The sequence below is a fragment of the Dermacentor variabilis genome, chromosome 7 (assembly GCF_050947875.1).
Source record: "Dermacentor variabilis isolate Ectoservices chromosome 7, ASM5094787v1, whole genome shotgun sequence".
Lineage (NCBI taxonomy): Eukaryota > Metazoa > Arthropoda > Arachnida > Ixodida > Ixodidae > Dermacentor > Dermacentor variabilis.
The window spans coordinates 103,287,095-103,309,931 of record NC_134574.1 but is presented as its reverse complement, the minus strand read 5'-3'; the positions used below and the strand labels follow the sequence as shown (position 1 = coordinate 103,309,931).

The 22,837-nt window shown below is 45.7% G+C and overlaps 1 protein-coding gene across 1 annotated transcript in view; it reads right to left on the bottom strand.

Annotated features, from left to right (window-relative positions):
• Positions 1 to 22,837, bottom strand: part of Atg2 (Autophagy-related 2) — a 118,521-nt gene that overhangs the window by 35,332 nt on the left and 60,352 nt on the right. The window contains exons 20-30 of the mRNA XM_075698916.1: positions 22,588 to 22,775; positions 20,790 to 20,980; positions 18,819 to 18,969; positions 14,432 to 14,598; positions 13,751 to 13,938; positions 12,010 to 12,102; positions 11,136 to 11,209; positions 8,804 to 8,871; positions 2,793 to 2,933; positions 1,906 to 2,056; positions 620 to 912 (exon numbers count right to left, since the gene is read on the bottom strand). Coding sequence (XP_075555031.1) covers positions 620 to 912; positions 1,906 to 2,056; positions 2,793 to 2,933; positions 8,804 to 8,871; positions 11,136 to 11,209; positions 12,010 to 12,102; positions 13,751 to 13,938; positions 14,432 to 14,598; positions 18,819 to 18,969; positions 20,790 to 20,980; positions 22,588 to 22,775 — 1,705 coding nt within the window. The remainder of the gene's footprint in view (positions 1 to 619; positions 913 to 1,905; positions 2,057 to 2,792; positions 2,934 to 8,803; positions 8,872 to 11,135; positions 11,210 to 12,009; positions 12,103 to 13,750; positions 13,939 to 14,431; positions 14,599 to 18,818; positions 18,970 to 20,789; positions 20,981 to 22,587; positions 22,776 to 22,837) is intronic.

The following is a 22,837-nucleotide window of genomic DNA, read 5'->3' as shown; positions in this document are numbered from 1 at the left end:
GCCTCCGTTATTGGCCTTGCTTCGCTCCGTTTCGGTGTTGCATTTAATCTCGAAGGACATCGCTATTGAGGAGGAGCTCACATTACACATAGACAAGCAATTTTCCTCCCACACAACTCCACACATTGTAATGCAGCACACTCCAATTATAAGGCTACTGCCCTAGCCACTGTGTACCATAAACAGAGTTTTCATGCAAATGAAGAGTCAGACACGAAGGTATTTACTTTTTCTTTTGCAAACAATTGTTACAAGTCACTTGCACCTTCACTCCAGCTTTGATACACCAATCTTAACACTAAATCTTCGTCACCCGGCCCGAAGCAGTGGCTTTCGAGCTAATCGAACGCTTGTCGTGCGTTTTTATTTTGGAACCACAAATAATCCGTGAATGTGTCCTGCATGTTCGTTACAATGTTTGAACGGCCAATATCGTCATCCATCGGCAACAAGTGTTAACCAAGAGCTGAACGAATGGATGGACAGGAGAAACAGATAATGTCGACCCAGTACCGAGAGCTCAACTGCTAGCACAGTAAAACTAAGCATGCAGTGTTCAACACAGTGCCCCTTCGAAGGACCAACATCAATAAGGAAAACCAACTCGTAACACACTTACCAAAATGCCCACGCCAGGGTCATCTTCCAGGATGCAGAATTCCTCGTCAGAGTACGAAGACTCAATCGCCGATGTCCTGTTGGATTCCGCACGGCTTCGCGAGGATGTGGTACTTGTCCGGAGGTTGTCGACTTCATTCGCGTGCGCCACTGGCGAAAAATCGATGTCACGCCGCACATGCCGCAGGTTGTCGACATCGTGGCGGAGCTCGTCGTCGCACCTCGCGTCCCGAAATGCATCGTCACTGTCGTCCTCGTTTTCTGCTTGGATGAAAGAAGCCGGCGAATCATCCTCTGCACAGGAATGTAAAACAGTGCCCAGAGGTCTTTGAAAAGAATGCAAATGACGATAGCAGCACAGAACTCCTTGCTTTGACTACGTGACTATTTTCTATGCAGTTGGTTACTGTTGCTTTCATGAAGCTCATCTAAAAAAAATTAATGAAATTATGGGGTTTTACGTGCCAAAGTCCCAATTTGATCCTGAGGCACACCGTAGTGGGAGACTACGAAATAATTTAGACCTTCTAGGGTTCTTTCACGTGCGCCTAAATGTAAGTGCATGGGTGTTTTCGCATTTCACCTCATGAAGCTTTTTCACCCCATGTGAACTTAACTACAGGTAAAATGCTTCCTGTAAGATTACCCACAGCGTTTTTTTTTTTCGTACGTGCACCTAAATTCACATTCCAAAGTGCACTGATAGCCATTTTGACAGTGGCGGCTGTTACAGGTTCATTCAGCTCTCAAAGTTTTTGAAACGTCCACCTAAGCATACACCGTGCTAGCTACCTTATACGTCCTGCATAGCTGCTTCAGTTGAACTGCATGGAGGTTTTTGATAAATGTTAATGCAACGATTGCAGGAACAAAAAGTCTAGTGAAGTACATGAGCGATGCTTAGGAGCACGATGGGCAAATCCAAACTAACAGAATTCAAAAGCAATTTCAGAGGAACTGAACGCATTCACAGATCTTGTAAATGGGGCGGCTATGCTACAACGGAATAAAATGGGGCACACTAACTGCATGCATGCATAATTTAAAACCAAATTGAAAAAAAAAAAATTGCAAAGGACCATCAAAGCAGAACCTCGAAGTCACTGTCAATGGCAGCAGCTGCTTCCTTGCCTGGCTTCAAACTAAGCCTAGGGTTGCCATAGCAACAAACCACGAAATCAAAGTTGCTGCAGTGGTGGAACTGCTGATGGCAGTGACACCAAGAATCTACTTTGGTAGCTCTTTAGAATTTCCATGACATGCAGAAAACATGGAGGAAAAGCTCACCAGTGTTTGGCCCTTGTGAACTTGACGAGGAGCTGCTAGACTCGCGCATGGCCTCGGCCACGAGGGTCTGGAAGTGGTCCGCCATCATCCCGGTGACACTGCCAAGATGCTCGACGAGGATGGGGCCAGAGCCGCCACTGCAAGAGCTTGGCTGAATGGCAGGAGGAGGAAATTATTTTGCAGTGTGTGTATGTAGCTGCTTATTATTTAAACAACTTTTGTCGAAGTTTGCAAATAGAGGAAGTTTTATAAAGAAAAATTGCGATCTACCCACTAAAAAAAAGTTTACGAACGAAGCCATTCCGGCATTCTTGTGAAGTAAACCTTGAAGCCTCGCAATGAAAAATTTGCCCTGGTCTGGAGAACCACGAATGCTGTCTTTCCTGGGGCGGTCATTCTATCATCTGGGCTAACAAGAAGGCCTGTCCTAACCCATTTCTCATGCATATACTCCACTGTCCCATTGGCACCAACCTAAATGCAACCAGCAGGGTGCTTGGCTGTTCTGCAGCATAGCAGAAAGCAATGGACACAAGAATTTGTGACCAACTGTGACCTGCCACAAGCAATGCAATGTTTGCGACACACTGAAGTCTATTCATGATCGACTGACCGTTTCATAACTACTACTCGCGGCATGTCAGGGCCTGTTTGTGACACCACCAGGGTCTATTCCTGATGAGCTCCGATGCATCGCAAGCACATTGCTCGTAAGAGGTCAGAGTCAGCCATGACGTCTCATGCCTACTGCTTTTTGCTAAGCTGTGCAATAACCACGCGCTTTGCCATTTACATTTCAATCAGTGCCAATAGTGCACTTCAAACGCAGCACACTTATGCCTGCAGCAAAGCAGCAGGCGGTATAGCAGCAAAATTGGTCTGCCCACCTCAGGTGGGGGGCTTGGGTTGCCCACAAGGTCTCCGTCGCTCGCGAGGTACGTCAGCAGAGCCTGCAGTGCCTGGCAGGAGTCCACGCAAGTCCTCAAGTTGGTGATGTTGTTCGAGGCCTTCATCTTGATGGACACCCGCTAGGAATGGACAGAATGCCGTTAAAAACACAGGACCGACTGCTGGATTAGCTGGTCTATCATGGAGACTGGAAAACTTAGCAAAACAAAAATTTGAACACACACACAGGGAAGAGATGAGGACAAACACTTTATTTCTATAAACACACCACCAATTTATAAGCTCGTTTGAGTGCATGCGTAACAATACTTTATATGAATGTGCAAGGACATACAAAGAGCTACCACACACGTCAGGTACAAGCATTAAAAAACTCAGCCTTGTACAATGCAGTCAACGCCTTGCTTGTACCAATAATGGAATGCTTGTTAATAAAGAGCTTCCAAAGACAACCGAGCCATGTTGCTTGCAGACCTGCCTAGAATCCTGGCTTTGCAAAACCATGCTTTACGTCCATACTCGGTACTAATGTGGGCAACCAAATTCACATGCTTGTCTTTCTTCCTCACTTCTAGAGTGTTTTAGAACAGCATTCATCCTGGTCTGTGTCACAAATCAAAACGATCACAAATCATAAGTGGGGTTTCGAATTCAGCAATCTGTTACTCGACAAAAGTGAATGAACATTACTGGAGCCTCCCTACATGTGGCACTCGAAATGAAACTGCAAATGGTGCAATGAAATGAACTACAGTGGAACCTTGTTAAACCGTATCCAATGGGGGACGTGAAGGAAGTACGTGCCAAATGGTGCTACAGCTCACCTGAAAGAAACATGCACTTACCTGCCTGCGAGACAAAACATGCTTCTCAAGAAAACCATGAAACCTTTTTATTTCGTGGAATGAGGCCGCAAGAAATCCGTCACTTTCACTTACTGCTTCAGCGACCTCATATCGACAACTGCAGCCTCGAAGCCACCAAACTGAAGGCTAATGTATTTATTAACTCTCTCTTTTCAATAAACAGCCGCACCACATACAGTGCTTGAGCTGTTTCTGCGTCTGTCGGACATACCACCTCTTCTGGCCCAGAGTTTTCGTCTTCACCGTCGCTTGCGCTGGGCCACTCGGCACTGACAGAGTTAACCAGTGCAGGACAAACTCTCACAAGTTTCAAGGTTGTTGCTATCATCACAAAACTTCTGCGAGCACTGTCTCGCAGTCGGCGTTGTCGTTGGTCTCCACGTCCACGTACGCTTCGCTTGGGTTGACTTCCTGAGTGGATACAACAGTTCTTCACAGTTACGGCCTTCACTTGCTGCCAAGAATATGCCCAGCATGTCAATTCTGTAAGTCTTGCCGCTTTCCATTGCAAGAAGCCAGCGCATTCTTCCGGTGCAGGTGTGACAGCCCAAATGATTCCTTGGTTCAAGGGCTGCGACAAGGCCGTCATGTTTGATGCCAGGAACTCCAGCTTCAAAGCAGAAAGTTCCACGTGAGCCGGCACGTTATTGACCACCATGACAATATTTCTTCCACTCGTGGCAAAGCAACAGTCCAGTAGGCATACATACTCCTCGAATATCTTCGAGGTCATCCAGGCCTTGGTGCTGCTGCGACAGAGCTCACTTGATGGAAGTCGACTATCCTTGATGCATCTCGATTTCGCGGCCTTGTAAATAACGAGGAGTGGCAGCTTTTTCGTCTTTGCCATGCTGGCCACAAATGCAACTGATATTCTATCCTTCTCTTGTTTGCCACCTGTTCATAATTCCCCTTTAAAAGTTGCAGTTCGGTTTGACAACATAGTAAAAAAAAGTGCCAATTCGTTCATGTTGAATATGTCTTCCGGGGCATGCCCTTGCAAAATATGTTGCCAGCTTGCCACTGGCCCAATCTTCCGTGCCAATTTTGTCTGCTGTTGCACCTTAGCCAGAAACAGCCTTTGTGGTTAGGTTGTACCGGGTCTTAAATCTAGCGAACCAGCCATTGCTGGAACCAAAACTGTCATAGCCCATTTGTGTGGCAAAGAACTGCGTATTTTTGGTAGGAAGGGATCCAGTTACAGGCAATCTTTTCTGCTCTCATTTTTTAGCCACTGCACCAAAGCCTTGTTATTGTCTGGGCAACTTGAACCCCGCAAGCGACAACGCTTGACGTTGGATGCATTGGACGGTGCACTGTTCAGCACCTTTTCTCTCACTGTCAAAATACCGGAAACAGTAGCCAGTGGCAGGCCTTTCTCCCGTGTCGACACGGACTTCTTCGCTCCACATTTGGCAGCACTGACGATTTACAGTTCTTCTATGTTCGGCACGCGATGCTCTACTTGCCTGTTCGACATTGTGCAGTCCCGTCGTGATCACACCACGTCCACAGATTGTGTCGCCAATTTCGGCACATGCCGCGTGCAGGTCACCGTCACGAAATTCAGCACATGTGCCACTCTCGCCGGCAACGGTGTCGCGCAGAATTTCGCGAGAGCACTCGCAGGCAACACGATTTCGTGAGGATGCTCCGTCGCGGCCTTCAAGGTTACTAGTCCTGAGATCGTGCAAGGTGCGGCTCGGGGGCTACAGCTCCGCACAGCCACGAAGATGCATGCGCACGCATGCAACACGTGGTGCGCACTTGGTGCGCTCTATGCAGATTCAGTTGGCCATAGGAGCGCAAGACTGCGACTGAGGTGTACGAGTGAACAGTACACGTAAACCGACAGCTACACAATATATCGCTATGGCTTAACAGCTTAAGCGGGTAATAAACACATTAATTAAAGGGTAACCGAGTTGCGGATTTGTCAAAAAAAAAATTAAATTATGGGGTTTTACGTGCCAAAACCACTTTCTGATTATGAGGCACGCCGTAGTGGAGGACTCCGGAAATTTCGACCACCTGGGGTTCTTTAACGTGCACCTAAATCTAAGCTCACAGGTGTTTTCGCATTTCGCCCCCATCGAAATGCGGCCGCCGTGGCGGGGATTCGATCCCGCGGCCTCGTGCTCAGCAGTCTAACACCATAGCCACTGAGCAACCATGGCGGGGGCAGATTTGTCTCAACTACATTTAATAAGAAACTACGGCTTAAGCGGGTACGGTTTAATGAGATTCCACCGTACTCGCACACTATAAAATTATGCCGCATGGTTTGCAAACGACGGATAATCTCACGCGCTGGTGGATTTTTCTTACGTGATTTGGTCCGTGAGGAGGTCCTAAAAACTGGGAAGTTGAAAAAACAAATTCGAAGGAAATGTCACTTCGCAGCGTTTTGCCACAACAGCGCTGCAACATGCCTGTCAATGAACATCACAGCTCATTCACGCATTTCTACAACATGACGACTGTTTGAAGTCACTGCAACAGTTGCCCATGTGTAACCGAAGTGCACCGTGTGACATCGCAATGCTGCAAGACTGAATTGTTGGCCATCTCGGTTGTTGTGCATGGAAGTAAACTGGTAGGTTAGCCGACTGGAGAAATGCTGTGCTCGCAGTGCTTGCCGGCTGGTGGGCCACGGGCCCATAGGACTGCCTCTAATATGTGGCAACAAGCACCAGTGAATACCGCTGCAACTACCATATTTATTCGAATCTAGGCTGATAGTTCTTTTCAAATAATCATATGCCAAACTCTAGGGTCTTAGATTCGAGGATATTAAAACATGCCAGGTTGTAATTAAAAATGATAAATATGGTGCATAGCTAGCGCCACGGAGAAAAGTCATTATCACCGCCGCTATTGGCCGCGCCAGTAGCCAACTGAAGTACACAAGCGATGTCGTTATTTTGACCTGTGTCGTATCGGCGTGCAGCGTGGCCCATAGCGTGGCATTATCGTAATGGCACCAAACAGCCGACGCCACTGTAGCGCCACTTTCAAACGAAAAGCTGTGCTAGCACAGAGGCATAGTAAAGCGTTCAAGCCGGCCGGGACTTCAGCATCGATGAGAAAAACCTCCGTCGTAGGAGGGAGCAACGGGGGTTGCTTTCTGCGTGTGCCGCAACGAGGAGATGACAGTGACGAGGAAAATAAGCACGCGGTAACAGACAGGAGCTGTTCACCGAGCCGTGCTGCACTGACTGCGCATGCATGGGTACGTGTACGCGAGCTTGCGTCCGTCCGCAAGCATGCATGTGGTCTGGCGCCATAGCGACGAGGCTAGCAGCGACAGTAACGTAGAGTGAGCTTGCGACGAAGCAGCACTCTTATATGTTGCTGAGCCACACTTTCCCACTGAAGGGTGTAGCGTGCTCGGGAAGGAAGACGCGGAAGGACAGAGTAACGGTCCTTTTCGGAGCCAATGCAACAGGTGATGAAAAGCTGCCTTTACTGATAATTGGCAAAGCACGTGCGAGTAGGATGTGCTGGTGACAGGAGAACTTACGGACACCGAAATCGTTGAAATGGCCATAAACGGAGGGGTTGGCGAAGACTATGGCAACGATGACGAACCACCTCGAGAGGTGCCGACATCTGCCAAAACGAGGAATTTGCTGCGCTTGCTGGGAAATAAGGTTGAGTGAAGCAGCGGGGAAGGTTGGCTCATGCGATGCATCAAGCAGCTAGAGGACGCCTTCCTAGGCCCGAGTGCAACCACAAAGCAGACCAGCATTATGCAGTTCTTTTCTGCTAAATGAAATCGCAGCGCCACAAAACCTTTCAAATTTTTACGAAATGCAAGATCAGAAGCTGCCGTTGAAGAGCTGGTAAGTAGCTATTTTTTTTGGAAAGAACTTGATTTTTCATGGCAATTTGTGCAGCTTTGCCTATCTCAAAAATCCGATTAGCTTGAAATTTTTCACAGTTTTTACTAATTCGAGTTTACAAGCTAGTGCTGCAAATCATAGTGGCCTGCGACAGCCAACTTGCTACACCAAAGCCACGGTGTAAGACATGCTCTATGGGTGTGTGTGGACAGAGCACCTTGCGGGAAAGACAATATCCTCTGTTTCGAAAAGGCACCACGAGATGATTTGCCAATCATAGGTCCATCACGTGAGAGGTGGCAATGCTTTTCTACGGGAAATGTCCGCTGTTCTGGCATCGTTTTCTGCACGCTCTTGTTTCTGTGCAGCGAATGAAATGACATGAATGGGTTCCTCTGTCGAACCTTTGTTGTCTGCGCATGGTTTTGTGTGAAGTCACCAAAAGAACTACTTTAGAAGCTACTAAAAACTCTTTGGCATGCTATTCAAATGTATCTTGCGAGTAACCATTAGCATCCTGCCATGGACAAGGCACAAAGATTCATGCTGGCCCTGTGCATACTCAGCAATCAGACTGCATGTCTGCGTTTGCCACGGTAACCTTTCCTTTTACTCTACTTTTCACTGGTATGTTGCAGAAATTTTTCATTAGATCGCACTGCAATCATCAGTCTGTTTAAAAGCGGCATGAAGAAAGATTATCTGGACATGCTTGCAACAGCATTCATTGTGACATGTCCACAACTAAGGAGTGTATATATCTTACGCCATGACTGACGCTAAACTTCCGCAGCCAAGTTCACGAAGTCTTTCATACGCAACAGCTGTTTGCCTATAGCCAGCCACCTTTGCTAATGATACGTGGAACATCACAACCGGTAGGCACCAGTTCTAACAAAAACTTATATGTGTGTGTGTGTGTGTGTGTGTGTGTGTCTATATATATTCTTTAATGCGAGCCCCAGTCAGGAAACGTATCTAGGGGATCGGTCCACTTTACTTGACTTGTTCGCACGAAGTTGGGGGGGGAGCAAAAAAAGAAAACAGCTTTGCTTTAAGGTAAGTGAATCGCCACATTACGTGGACATTACGCGGACATTACGTGGCCCTATAAGGCATGCTATACAATGACATTGCAATGAGTCCCCACTAATCAAGTCAAGCAGGTTAAAAAAAAAAGAAGCAATTAACCAGGCACGTTTGCAGTGGCAGCACTCGCATACTCTAATGGCTGCGATGAAAACAAGCGAAGACGAGAGATGGAACGCGCGCACTCACCTGCCCTGCCACGTCAGTCGTACGAGCGGAGATGTCAAACAAGTCTGTGTCCGCCACACAGACGTAACCTAAAAGTAAAAAGAGAGCAAAGGAGACTTAGCGAAAGGGCTAAAGGGGAAAAAAAAAACAATAATATTTTTCAACACAACAGGAAATACAAGTGACAGCAATGAAGAACAATTAATATTCAATTCCAGCATTCCATAGGCCAGCACTGATTATGAGGCATGCCATAGCGGGGATTATTCAGTCAAAACTAATTGCCACAGCGATTAGTTTTGACTGCTTGCTGCACTTAAGTAAAGTTTTCTTTTTAAATTTCACCCCACATCAAAATTTGACAGCCGCAGCAGCGATTGTACCCCCGACCTCAAGCTCAGCAGTACAGCACTATGGCAGTTAACCCTTTCAGGCGCCAATTAATTTTGTTGATTTAAAACTTACTTTCACCACATTTCTTACATCTTCAGAATCTTAAAGAATATACAGTTGCACAATAGATAAAGAATTTTGAATTCCTTAGTGAGCTTTGTCAATATGACAGAATGTGGACTCCATGCGGAAACTCACTACTGGAGCATCAGCTATGAAAAGCACCAATACAGCCACTTGAAAATTTTCTCTGGTGCAACACATTATGAAAAACAATGAGAGAAACGAATCTGATGCATATAAATGCTTCACCACTTGTTTTTACTAAAACAGTTTGCAAACGTTATTCAAACTTGCAGCACGATTCCAAGCAGAAGTGTTTCAAGATGCATGCGACACATTTTAAATATTACCTTCATCAACGCTTTTGTTGTTGATGCCCAATTTTCGCATGCACAATATCGGTGCTTCTTGGGAATCATATTTCAGAGCGTGAAGGCCCATAGGGCAGGCATACATAATGCATTTTTGTCAACCGAGCTTGTGCTGAACTTTTAGGCTGTCGGCATGCAATACACACTGCACTCATCTACTAGACTGATCTCATGAGGCACTTCATGGACGCGCATCTGTTTAACCACTGCTATCATTTTGTTAGTGCTTAATAAAACCTTGAGTCGACTGCAGAGGCCAACTGCACTGACGTTTTATAGCCAGTAGACCATCAGGGGATGGGTGGGCTGCTTTTACACAAGTTGTTCTCATTTGTCAAGAGTAGAATCTTATCCTATTCTAATTTTGGGATCTGCACACTTTGTTCTTCACACTTTGCCATAAAAGAAAATGAAAATAATAGCTGTATGCTTTCTGCTGTGGTTGCTATTCAGTTAGCTAAGGAATAACACCCCTTCCATTGCTCGTGGCTGTGGTGATGTAGGGAAACTCGTGTGGGATTGGTCTATCGGTGATGAAGTGCAACAATGACCAACGAAACAGACACAGTGAAAAGCAGGACCTCTGGCAGCCAGAAGTAATTCACCGCGAAAGTCAATTAACAGCACAACGATGATGTCCCGACAACATGACATTGATGACAACTACCTACTTTGGCACAAGGGTGACGGCCTGACAACGTCGACAAAGACTGTTGCGAGATGAACACAATGGTGAAATATTTACACATATAGACGTAGCTACGATGCCTCAAGTAAACCTAAATGTATGAACTTTGAAGTGGCAGACACAAGGGCCATTGCTACCGTTTCTTTCAACTCACATTTTACAAGCCATAAATACTGCTCATAGGCTGTTAAAAAAGAAAGGCTTCCTCCTTAAAATAAACTTGACACTATACAAAACCTGTTTTGCAAATATGTACACCCCAAAGACTGCAGCAATTTCATTACAGAAACAAGGCAATGTTATTTGCTGTATTCTGCCAAAGACTAAATTAAGAACATACTAGTTCATATGCGCAACCATGACTTAATTTCGTAGTGCATTCAATGTGTTTGCACAAACTGTATGTGTATCTCGAGAGTCAGTAGTCGTCGAGAGAAGGGGAAGGATAATACGTATAACAAGTGTTTCCTGTTAAACTACTTTCAAAGCAACAGACCGCTCAGCTCGTTAATTTTTATTAGCCCATAATTTACTCATAAAGGAAATCTTGTAAGTAATTTTTTACACCATGCAACCTCCTGCTGTGTCTTGGCAGTTCCGAATCTCATCAGCAGACACAAAACAAAATTTAATGTAACTGGGCGAGTAAAAATTTCCAAAAGCATATTTAGCACCAGCATACAAGGACGGAAGGAAGACGACACCACAATGGGCTGGACACGGCACCACCAGCGCATTGTGGTGTCGTCTCCCTTCCGTCCTTGTTTTCTGGCGCTAAATATGCTTTCAGTTTACCAACACACCCAACAAATGGCAATGCTAAAAATTTCCACGCTACCATTGGACAAGTCGGGCGGGTCATCCTTGGACACCTTGTCAGAGATGTAGAGGAAGACTTCCTCTGCGATGATTCTTCAAATGAGAAAAAGATAAACATTGGCGAACAAAAGAAATACATACAAGTGAAGAAGTAAACAGACGACATCACATTTAAGTTTGATTCTGAAGATAAGCTGCTTGAAGTTTTAGTCTGGTGCTAAGTGTATTGTAGCATCACGCACCTGAGCATGTTCCCGCCATGTTCGCTTTAACACACTGCATGTATTTAGGAGCAGGAGTGGGTACACACCAAATCACAATCTCGAAAGCTAACAGCACATTCAACTAGCTCAAATTGGCACTCCAAATGAGCTAGGGAAACTCTGCTCGAATGCATTGTTCAGCTGTCTACTGGCACAATCGCAAACTGAAAGCAGAAACATATCAGCACTGATTCTGTTGCAAACAAACCTGACAAACGCACACACATGTGCACACATTACTACTCCCAGAACTCGGGTGGATCTTAGTCCAACTGTCCACCAGGATGGGACCAGAACTCTGATCTTAGTCGCGCTTCCACCAACAAGCTGAGAGTGTTTCAGTGGTCTGAGCTTGAGCTCCGCACTGGGGACTAAAAAAGATGAACAGTGCTTAAAGCTCACGGTTTCAGCTGCCCGAACGTAAGAGCATGTTGTAAGAAGTGCTCCAGAAGGCTCAGAAGTGACCAGCCAGATTTAAATTGCACTCGATAAACGAAACAACTGCAAGGTTCAGAGAACTGACGAGTGAACGCAGTCCAGTTTCTCAATGCATGACAGTCCATGCTCGACGGATGACATTAGGTCGAGCACCGTGAAAAACTAGGCACAGGAAAGTCAAAAATGCCTCACCTGAGCTGTGAGGTGGTCGTATTGGCAGTGATGTTGCTTGATATACTGAAGCTCTCCAACGACACTAGCGTCTGGTAGGGGATGTGCAAGGGCCTGCAACACAGCACAAGATCACGGGAAGCTCGATCCACACGTGCGCACGTTCTTGCATGCCTTATTCGTCCGCACGCGACACCAATTCAGGAAAAATAAATCACTTGTGTCCTAACCTAAATTAACACCCAAAGCAACAACAACGTAACAGAACCACGCACAGATACACATGCAGACACTGGAAAGTTGAAACTAATGCAAAAGGCACTCTGCACGTTTACTATCAGAGATTGTGCTAAAGCAAGTCCACATGATGTGCTCAATCACAGAACTAGCAGCCACCATCTGTCAAAGCGCAATGGCATCAACACTACCACTGAGAGGTAGTCGCTCAATTGACGAGTCTACCGTATATATTCGTTGAAAGGAAGACATTTTTTTCTCTTCGAGATTTTGACGAGGTGCAGGCCTCACACAGGATAGGGCCAATCGGTCCAATTTTTCAGACGAGTAGCCTCTGATCACCCACCACCACGAAATTGAATGCTATCCTTTTTATAATAAATTCATTCATTCATGCATGCCGCACACTTGGCTACTTGCATTCGCTACAACTGCCACTGCTGTTTACCTCTCGGTTTGCCGGCACATTAGTGGATTAGCTCATCCGTGGCACTGGAGATCTGTTAATTTAAAGCGCTTAACAATTAGTTCCGACGCCACCACACGCCACCATCGTTTGTGGCTGTCTGCTTGCTTGCCATGCTCCTCGGCGTACGTAACCACATTGGGCTTTATTAAATGTAGTGTTGTATGCCACCAAACACTTCTTCGCCGTTGCGAACTCCCGGCAGCTGACAAAGAAAAGACGGCGCCGGCAACTTGCACACTGCCACGGAGGGGCCGGTCGTGGCAGCACCCCGGATGTCAAAGGTCAAAACAGAACAAAACAGCTCTCACCATCTCGCAGCAACCCATAAAAATATGCTGTGCAAAAAACTTGTTGACATATGCAGCATCAGCGCACAAAACCCAATTGCTTCTCGATTTGATTTCCCCTCCCCCGGCCCCACCAAACTTTTGGCTACCAAGCTGGGGGTGCGGCCTTTACACTGATTTATAAGGTATTAAATAAAGACTATTCTTGCGACCATTTTCCATCAATCTGTCGAACTTTCCTCCTGTTAATGGTAACTCATTTACACAGTGGTACTTTGTATACTGGTTGGATAAGGCCAAATAAGGCTCCACACAGGCACACAGAATTACAAGCCGAGGACCCAGGTCGTTCTCGAAACCGTAATTCATTTCACACACACGGAGGAGATTAACTATGGCAGAAACCGCAAGTTCTTTTAATCCCTTTCAACACAAAATGTTCTGCTTTCCAAATTATATAAACTTAGATCCTAGAACATGACCAATACTACATGGACCGTTAGTGTTCCAAAGCAATGCTGAGCTATGAGGGACCCCATAGTGGAGAGCTCCCGATTTTTTTCTTCTCTCGACCACCTGGGGTTCTTCTCGGAATTCAATGTGAATAGTGAAGCCAGACTATATCAGCTACTAGACCAGCTCATTCTCTTCGTACGGCTTGAGGGCATTCAGTATGTCGGCAGCACCGCCCGAGCACTTCGAAACAACCAATCAGTCGTGCTGCAAGAGAGCTACCATTCCAGAAACATGCAAGGGCAAATATTCGAACCTGTAGTCAATGGCACAGCTGGAGAGGGTGAGGTGAAACTCTGTGACCACGCCGAGCGGCTGGTAGCCCAGAACTTCCTCGTCGACAACGTCGAAGAAGTCGACGAACTGCTTGACCCAGCTGCGCCGTAGTGGTGCCATGCGGTGCCTCAGCGTGGTGTCACTAACACCCACTGCGACCTTGATTGTCTGCAGAAAGGGCAAACAAGTGTCAAAAAAAAAAAAGAAAGAAAGGCTCACAGGCACGGTATGGATAAACATTCTGTCCGTAAAATTAGTAAACATGTAGCAACAGGTGCTGTGGCGGCGGGGGTGGCTCTGGACCGATACTGACCAGCTGGGGGTCTTCAACATGCACCTAAATCAAAGTATTGACGAACGTTCTTGCTTTTCAACCGCAATCAAAATGCGACCGCCGCGGCTGTGACCAACCACAGGTAAGTGAGCTCACCTGGCATTTGATGTTACATTATTACTCTAGTATTCTCTTCTGCTCACATTTTGCTTTCGTCAAAAATCTAAAAAGAACATGCCCTTGTGTGCGTACAACCATGTTGACCCCTCTACTGTCGGTTGCAATAATTAACTGAATAGTTGAACAACCATGTTCTCACAGGGTATCTTGCAAGGTGCCGGCATCAAGCCATTGTCCAAGGGACGTCGTGAAAAACTAATGTCTCACCTTGACGCCTTGCGATGGGTCTGCACGGGTTTCGATGACTAGCGAGAGCATGTCGGCAGCTTCCACCTCGGAGCCCAAGAAAGACGGTGGCTTCATGGATGCCAAGCCGTCACCTGACCTGTACAGGACGGGTAGCAGTGTACACTCCCAAACGGAGCATGCTTGTCCTGAAACACACACAAGAAAAAAAAAAGGGGGGGGGGGAGTGAGATTGATGATGGTGAGAGAGAGAGGGAGAGATACAGAAGAGAGGATAGGCAGAGAGATTAACCAGACGCAGTCTGGTTTGCTAGCCTAGGCATATATAGGCATGAAATAAAGAGCACGATTTCGCACACGTCTAAGGTGTGCGTCAAGTCTACAAGCGGTCACCAAGACCCGTCGACTTGAGATACTGCAGTAACGCTTTCATGGCTTTCTGTGCCATCGATGTGCACGGCCACGATCGGGGGAATTCATGGAGAAAAATGGCCTAACACCAAATAATGCAACAACCCATTTCCTGATGCTGACTCCAGCTCGCTCAATTTTTGCTATATTGGGCCAAGCAAGGAGTATGAGCACATCGGACAACCGAGCGAGCCAGAGAGAGCACCAAAATGTTCCGCTCACATGTGACCACTTTCTGCCTCATGGCGTCGTGAAGTGTAGACTTCCAGGGAATCAAAACTGGGTTTTAGAACAACTGTTATAGTAAACTATTTGTAGTGCACTGAGGCTTACCAGCCTTTCTTTTTCTTTTCTTTCTAGAATTTCGAGGTCTGAGACCTTCATTTATTGCAAAACAAAACAATTTCGTGTCATTACCTCTTTAAGATATGAAAAGCCCACAAAAGCGTTTCTAACACACACGGGCAACAAGTAATACAAGACGAGCGTAACAGCGCTAATATTATTCGTGCTCCTGCCACCACAGAAGACATCGCTGCGCTTATTTTCATTGAGAGCCCCCCAGTGTCCCATCGCCTGTCATCGCCAGCGCTGAATCAGACGATCCCTGCATTCTGAGGTGGAAGTGAGCCATTGGTTTGAAGAAACGTCTACCTTTGTTGCATTTGTTTATATTTAAGGGCACACAAAGTACTATCCGTGTGTATGCTATTAGAACTAAGCTTAAATGGAAAGGCATGTTTCAAGCATTCCCAATAACATAATGTGGGCAGCCAATCAGATTGTTCACTAGAGTGACGTCACTCTCCCATTCTAAGGCAGTTGAAAATGCTCAGGAGTCTTGTAGCAAGCTATCAGTAACTTAGGTACACTGAAAACAAGATATACAGTGTGTCTACCATAATTAAAGATACAGTGAAACCTCATTAAACCGTAGTTGGCCGGAGCTCGGAAAAAGTACGTACTAAACGGTAGTACTGTTTAACCAAAATAGCAAGAGATTGCCCACTTGCCTGTCGAAAACGGAACTCAGAGAGAGTGCGATGAAAGGGAAAAACCATGCAGTATTTATTCACTTCGCGCGACAAAAGGGTTATTTTCATTTGATGCCACGGCAGCCTAGCACGACGACAGCGGCCTTAAACTTACTGAAGCTGCGTGCCAGTTTCTCAGCCAGCCCCCTCTTCTCGGCAAACACTCGCATGGCAGATTCCTCGTTGGCGTTACATATTCTCCGTGCACGCGCGCAGTAGTGCTGCAGAAGTTCCGGGGCGCCTTTTTCATTGCCGGGTGCTGGAGTTTGGAATACTTTTCGTTTGTAATAGAGATACGTTATTGCGCCCCTGCTCTCGTCGCGACGATTGCATTCATGAGGCTGACGTAACGCGCAGCTTATGCTACTGTTGGGCCTGAATCGCCCGTGGTGTCGCTTTCCGTGTCGTCCTCACCACTGTCGCTAGTCGACACTTCGGCAACAAGAGGCAACGACAGCGAAAAGTCGAACCTCGTAGCCGACATGTCTTCACGGTCGCAGCAGCGCTTCCGAGCAACTTCTTCGCATTCCAAATGCCACACACCGTAGTCAACAGCAGATCCCTGTCGCATGCCAGCGCTGACTTCTTCGTGTTACATTCGATAGCACGGATGATGTCTAATTTTTCTTCTATGTTGAGCACCCAGCGTCTTTTTTATCCAAGCTTCGGAATGACGCAAGTGCTCGCTTGCGTGACGCCACAACGCTCTCTGGCACGGCGTCGAAACGATGTTGATATGGCTTCACGCGCAAACGCACAGGGCGCTTGGAGGCCGTTGTTCCGATCTCTGAGGCTTGTTGTTCTGCCGGGCCGCCTAATGGAGACGACGCACGGCCGTGTTTGCATGACGAAAAGTTGAAACGCTATGTTTTAACCGATGCGTATGCAATAAGCTGGTACGGTTTATGCGGATACAAAACACATTATGTTAAATGCCCGTTGAGTTGGAGATTTGACTTTACTACTTTTAAAATTAAACTAATGCTTAAGTGGGTACGGTTTAACGAGGTTTTACTGTAACTTCAAATTAGTTTGCCAGCACTGATTACAACTTGGTTTTGGCATAAGGTATGGAAAATATGTACCAATAGAATGGTGAATAGAATCAAGTGCTTTTTTCCCTCAGAAGCTGAAAAATTAGTGATGTCATATATGTTGTACTGAATACTAATGAGGCTTTCAGTTTATTGTGAGCCTGTTTTATGGCAATCTTTCATTGCATAGAAAGTTTTGCTTTCCAATTTTCTTCCAAAATACGGAAGTGCTTTCCCATCTCCAGGGCAGGTGGGTTACCGTAACGGCAATCTGTACAACATACGAAAGCACAAGCCGGGCATCACGTGGCTACCACTGCTACAGCTACCCGCGTAATCAATGCGGGCGCTGTGCGGGTCGACAACAGTCAGTGCCGGCGGTAAAGAGCACGCGCTGTGTTTCATTGTCAGGTACAGCGCAATTTGCCACCTGTCAAAGATTCTTAAAGTGGGAATGTCGCACAGCAAGTTTGTGCAATGCCGTTGGGGATTGTTTGCCCCCCTTCTTCGACCTCCCCCTTCCCCGCCCCATACACACTCCAAGAGAGAAATATAACATTTATTAGTACCAAAGGAAATAAAGTCCGAGTCCGGGCCTCATGGTAGGCTCATACCTCCTCGCCCCTAGTTTGTAAACAATCATCAAAACCGTTCCATGGTTCCTTAAGGCATATATAGGGTGCCAAATACAGTTCTTTAGGCATGTATAGGCCCAATTAGTAAGAACTTTCATTGTGCATTTAAGGATAAATTACGGATAAATTGTGCACACAACCCGCAAACCGCCACTCTGGGAAATTCACCTAATTTTCTCGACAAAACAGCATGAGATAGCGAAGGTTACAAAATTTGTCTGAAACTTAGTTCGAACAGTCACCATGACAAAGGTTGTGAAAGCAGTGACAAATGAGCACCATCTGAAGATTCTTGGATTTCGTGTTGCGGCTTTTTTCACAGAGCATTAGACTGCAGCAGAAAGAGAACGCCCAACATTCACCAATTTCGGCAGAGCATACTCATATTTTGGAATGCTCGATGATCTAATGTCCTGAACTCCTGACAGTTCTTTCAGTAAAGAAAATCCTGAATTTTTGTCCAAGACAGATTAATATTTTGAATTATCGGCAAGAGGTTCGCCAGGTATGGCGGTGAAACCTGACTGGATGTCCAATATGAGCCTCACATTCTGGCTCACAGTTGCGCCAGAGCATTCAAGTTTCTTGATGTCGGCCACAAACGTGAAACGAGTGGGCAAGCACACACACCGGTAGTGTACAGTCTCATACAGCAGTTTGAGCCCTTCTTACAGCGATGTTCTCATCTGCTAAAAAGCTCTTCATTACAGCTGTTACACCGGCGAAGTGTTCATGGTTTTAACTGGCTGCCTTCATCCCAAGTTCCCCAGCGAGTGATAACATTATAAACAAAATAAGGCTAGGACAAAAAACAGGCTAAGGCATTTTCGGGCTCAGGAAATCCAATACTATAGGCATCAAGATTAAGATTCGCATTTATAGGCACAATTAAAGTGCCACTAAAAAGTTCCTAGATCTATTATTTGTGCTTATATAGGCAAGTCTAGCTATGACAATCAAGGTAAATTAGACTGCATAAATGCATAACATATCATTCTGGCATGGTGAATTTGATATCTTGAAATTTTGATATCTTGATTTAAGGGCTGCAAACGTAAATAAAGGTATATGGTATCGCTTTTGATATGCTGGAGGGAGTTCAGTCGTGGCCGATCCAGCAAAGCAATCGCTCCAGTTTCATAGGCTACCAACTTTTTTTTTTTTTACAATTCTTCTTGCATGATTTTTATACGAATTTACTCCACAAGTTGTTTTAAATTTTATTTGATGCAGAATGACGTTTGGACACTGTGGGGGGGGGGGGGGGGCGGTAACCAAGTTTCACTGCACGTACCTTGGTGATGAAGAGTGGCCGTGCCGGCGTTGAAGATGACATAGTTGAGGTCCGGGTCACCATGGTGACTGCTGCTGACAAACAGCTGTGCGTCCTTGACAGAAACGCGCAGGTTGCCGTGGGACTTCGGCATGACCTTGCCTTCTGCATCCTGCATGACAGCACCACGACAAGGCCATTCATTTTGATTTTAGGAGGAACGCATGAATGGTTACTTAAAAAAAGAAAACACGAAGGGGGGGGGGGGACTATGAGCAGTGACAAGACAAGATCGCAGATGAGGTTCACATTGGAAAAGTATCCGGCATACATCTGGCTGGAATGCCCAACACTCAAAAAGTTAGAGGCTGTTAATGGGAAAATTAGTTACCAGCCCTGCAGCTTTGCCAAGCAGAGTGCATAGGCAACTTATCCATCACCAATTTAGCCGAAGTGAAATTTTGGTGCTGTTCGCCTTTCAAGGAGAGACTAAGAATGTGACAGTCTGTCTTTACCAATGAAACATTAACAAAGTCCTAGCAGATGCCATCAAAATCTATGATATCACGGCAGTTGTGCGTACAACCGTCCACTATTAGGTTACCGAGCCTATAGAAATTGACGAATTTTATGGAGTTTTTCTACACGTTATTCGTTTCCATTGGAATTCTATCAAAAATGCCACGCACCGTAGGAAATGACGAATGAACTGTAACTATTTGTCATATTTGACAATTACTTTGCACATTGAAGAATCTGGAAATATAAAACTTCGACTGGAGGTACCATCGAAACTAGCATCCAGTGCTCCTAGCACTTCCTCAATAACACAATGCAAAATTTGGACTTTGGTCCATTCAGCAACATAGTTTTTAAATGACAGCAGCTGTGCAGACACCGAAGCTTCTGTTGGGTTGTCGAATTTTCTGATCCAACGTCTAGGCGGTTTCAGCGATGTCTCATACAACAGTAGATGCTGAAGAGGTCTTATTTTGATTACCGTGTTCGACAAACATCAAATGCAATTTTACTCACGCAAGAGCACGCAGTCGATCTCAGGCATGACCTGCGACCACAGATTGACTAGCAGCCTAATCTTGCCTTTTGAATACTGTCTATGCAAGTTCCCTTACTTTTTTTACTGTACAGTACTGTGCAACACTCCACATTACTGTACAGGAACTGAACAAAGCATGTGCCCAGCTCCAGTGGAATGCACACAAGACCACCTTGCCTGCACAGAAAAGCTGATCGAACGCAATGATGAGGTACGAGGAGGCTTCTGCATACCTCCCTGACCTGTCAACAATTTCTTGGAGAACCTAAAGAATGCAGTGAAGAACGAACCAGGTGCCTGATGCAATGAGTAAAAACAAATGCTCCCTGTACAACAGGAATGTGCCCGTTTTCAACAAATCTTAATTATGAATTAAAAAAAATTTTTTTTTGCATGATCTGACTTGCAGAAGTTGGGAACTAGGAGCCAGGTGCATGTTTTGTATATTTCAGATTTTTTTTTTTTTTACTCAGTAGTCATGCTAAAAATAGCAAATTATTACTTTCAATCATGGTGCTTGAGGTGCTTCTTTGAAGTTTCATGTCAGAATTCTCCAACTGTCTGAGCAGTTATTACTGCATTACATTCATTCAAAGAACACTGGTGATCTGGCTATAATTTTATGTATCGTGGCACACATCGCAACTACAAAGTCTTAAAATAAAACTGTAAAATATAAAAACACCAAGAGTTTACACATTTATAGTAGTACAGTATAACTCTGACACAAAAAAAGTAATACAGAATGTATTTTGCTATTCTTTAACAAGAGCAGTAAAAGCGCTATAGACATTCCTGATACATATTTTAGGAAAAAAGATGGCAAAATAAATGCTGGTTTTAAAAGGTCTGTAATTCTTATACATTTTCAAGATTTCTCATGGCAGCTAAGGGGTAAAGCACAAAGCCAAAGAATCTCGGGCAACAACACTTACTTGCAACGGTGTCTTGAGTGTGGCGGCCCCATCAGTGATGTGAATGTTGATGACAAGCTGAGTCTGCCAACTTCGACAGGGCACGACCCTCGACTGAAGACGAGAGCGGTCAAGGCGGATTGTTGACTGCCTCTGGTTGTCGTACACCGAATGGAACACTGATGGCGCTTCATCAGACTCGGTGTCCGATTCTGCAAAAAGAAACAACAGTACCATGGCAGAAACTTCAAAAAAAAAAAGAAGAAAAAACTAATTATTCGTGTAAATATGGCAAGTTATTGACCGCAAAATATTAAATATCCAAGTATGAAGTAGTGCGCTGGTTATGCACAACCTTTGCCTCACTTTTGGAGGTTCACATATTAAAAGTTCAAACAGCTACTCGCCCTGCACTGCCGTTCATCTTCACCATGCTCTAATATAGAAATAGTGAGTAGCGTTGACCAAACGCTTAAAAAGGTATTACTTCTGTAGTGTGGGGATGCGCGACTCTCACGCGTCCCCTGATATGTTGTTTTCCTTACATGTCTAGCATCTCCTGTAATCCGGCTTCTGCGCATAGCTTAGTGCCGGTAGCGGTCAGTCGGGTTGCAGCCCATTACCAGAGATGGCGCGAGTGCTGCGCTGCTAGCGCCACCTGACAGCGGGGTTGGTCGGGCGCGACAGGGAGTAGGCTCTTCCTCTTTGGCTGCGCGGGTCCGCAAGGGGTGCCGATCCATGCTTCTGCGAGACCGTCTCGCAAGGCCCACACCGGAATGGATGAACATGATCGTTCGAACGCACCACTGTTCGCGTGACCATACGTGCGAATGACCAGGCGTTAGTGTCCAGCATGGCGTGAACATATTCGCTTGCTATCTGGTCGTGGCGAGTCGTGCTTCCTCGATTTGTCGTGCGCCCATCGGCATGTTTTGTGGATAGCAATTCGGCTAGCAAGCATTAGTGTGTAAAAGGCACAATAAATGCCCTTGCACTACTATGTTGTTGTTCCTTTGTCCCAAGAGCATGGGTGAGAACCCCACAGTAGCTATGCCTTGTTTCAATGATAATGCATAGGTTATAGTTTAAAATATGTGAGCATTGTTGCTGTGCAGTTTACATGCAAAAAAATTAATCATTATTACTACTACCACCGTTATTTATTTCTGCTGTACCTTGCATTTCTGGGGCTGCAACTGATTACAGAGCTACAAAGCCCAACCAAGTTCAAGGGAGATTTATGTAGCTGAAGACATCAAACTTAATTCGTGACTGTAAAATGAACAAATAAAGAAAAATCAAGCTAGATGTGCAAGTTACACCCTGAAACAGCAAGATATGACAAATACACACCCTGAAAGGTTACACATTTAAAAGTGATGAAGAAGGGGAGATTACTCAGTAAAGCCACACAAGTGAACACATGAGAACTCTACGAGCCGCACGTCCTATGTGGCCCACAGGGCCACACATGACACACATATGTATCTAAACGAGAAGAAAGGGGGTTAACCGAGGGGGGCCCCAATTTTATTAGTCATATTATAAAAAGTTAACAAACACTGACACCAATGACAACATAGAGGAGATTACTTGTGCTTAATAAATGAAATAAAGAAACGATAAATTAATGGAAATGAAAGTGGCTGAAAAAGCAACTTGCTGCAGGTGGGGACCCCACCTGCAGCAAGTTGTTTGTACGTATGTGGCTCACATTGTATGTGAGCCACAACGCACATCATATGTGGCCCATAGGGCCACATATGATGTGCGTTCAACACATTCAACAGGCATGACTCGCTGCCCCTTGTTGACTCACCAAGCAGATTCCCCGACCGGCACATGTGGAATTCCTGGAACACCGAGCTTTGCTGGGCAAGATGGCCGGGGACCCGTATCTCGGGAAAAAATGCAGCGCCATCGCCGCCGGGGGCAATGAGCGAGGACTCTCCGCTTGCCCTGAGCCTAGTGACGACCGGTTCCCACAGGACTAAGTCCATGGTGAGCCTGAAAAAGACGACCGGTTATGTCAGCCAGCTTTTGTTACAAACAAGTGGTGCCCAATTGCC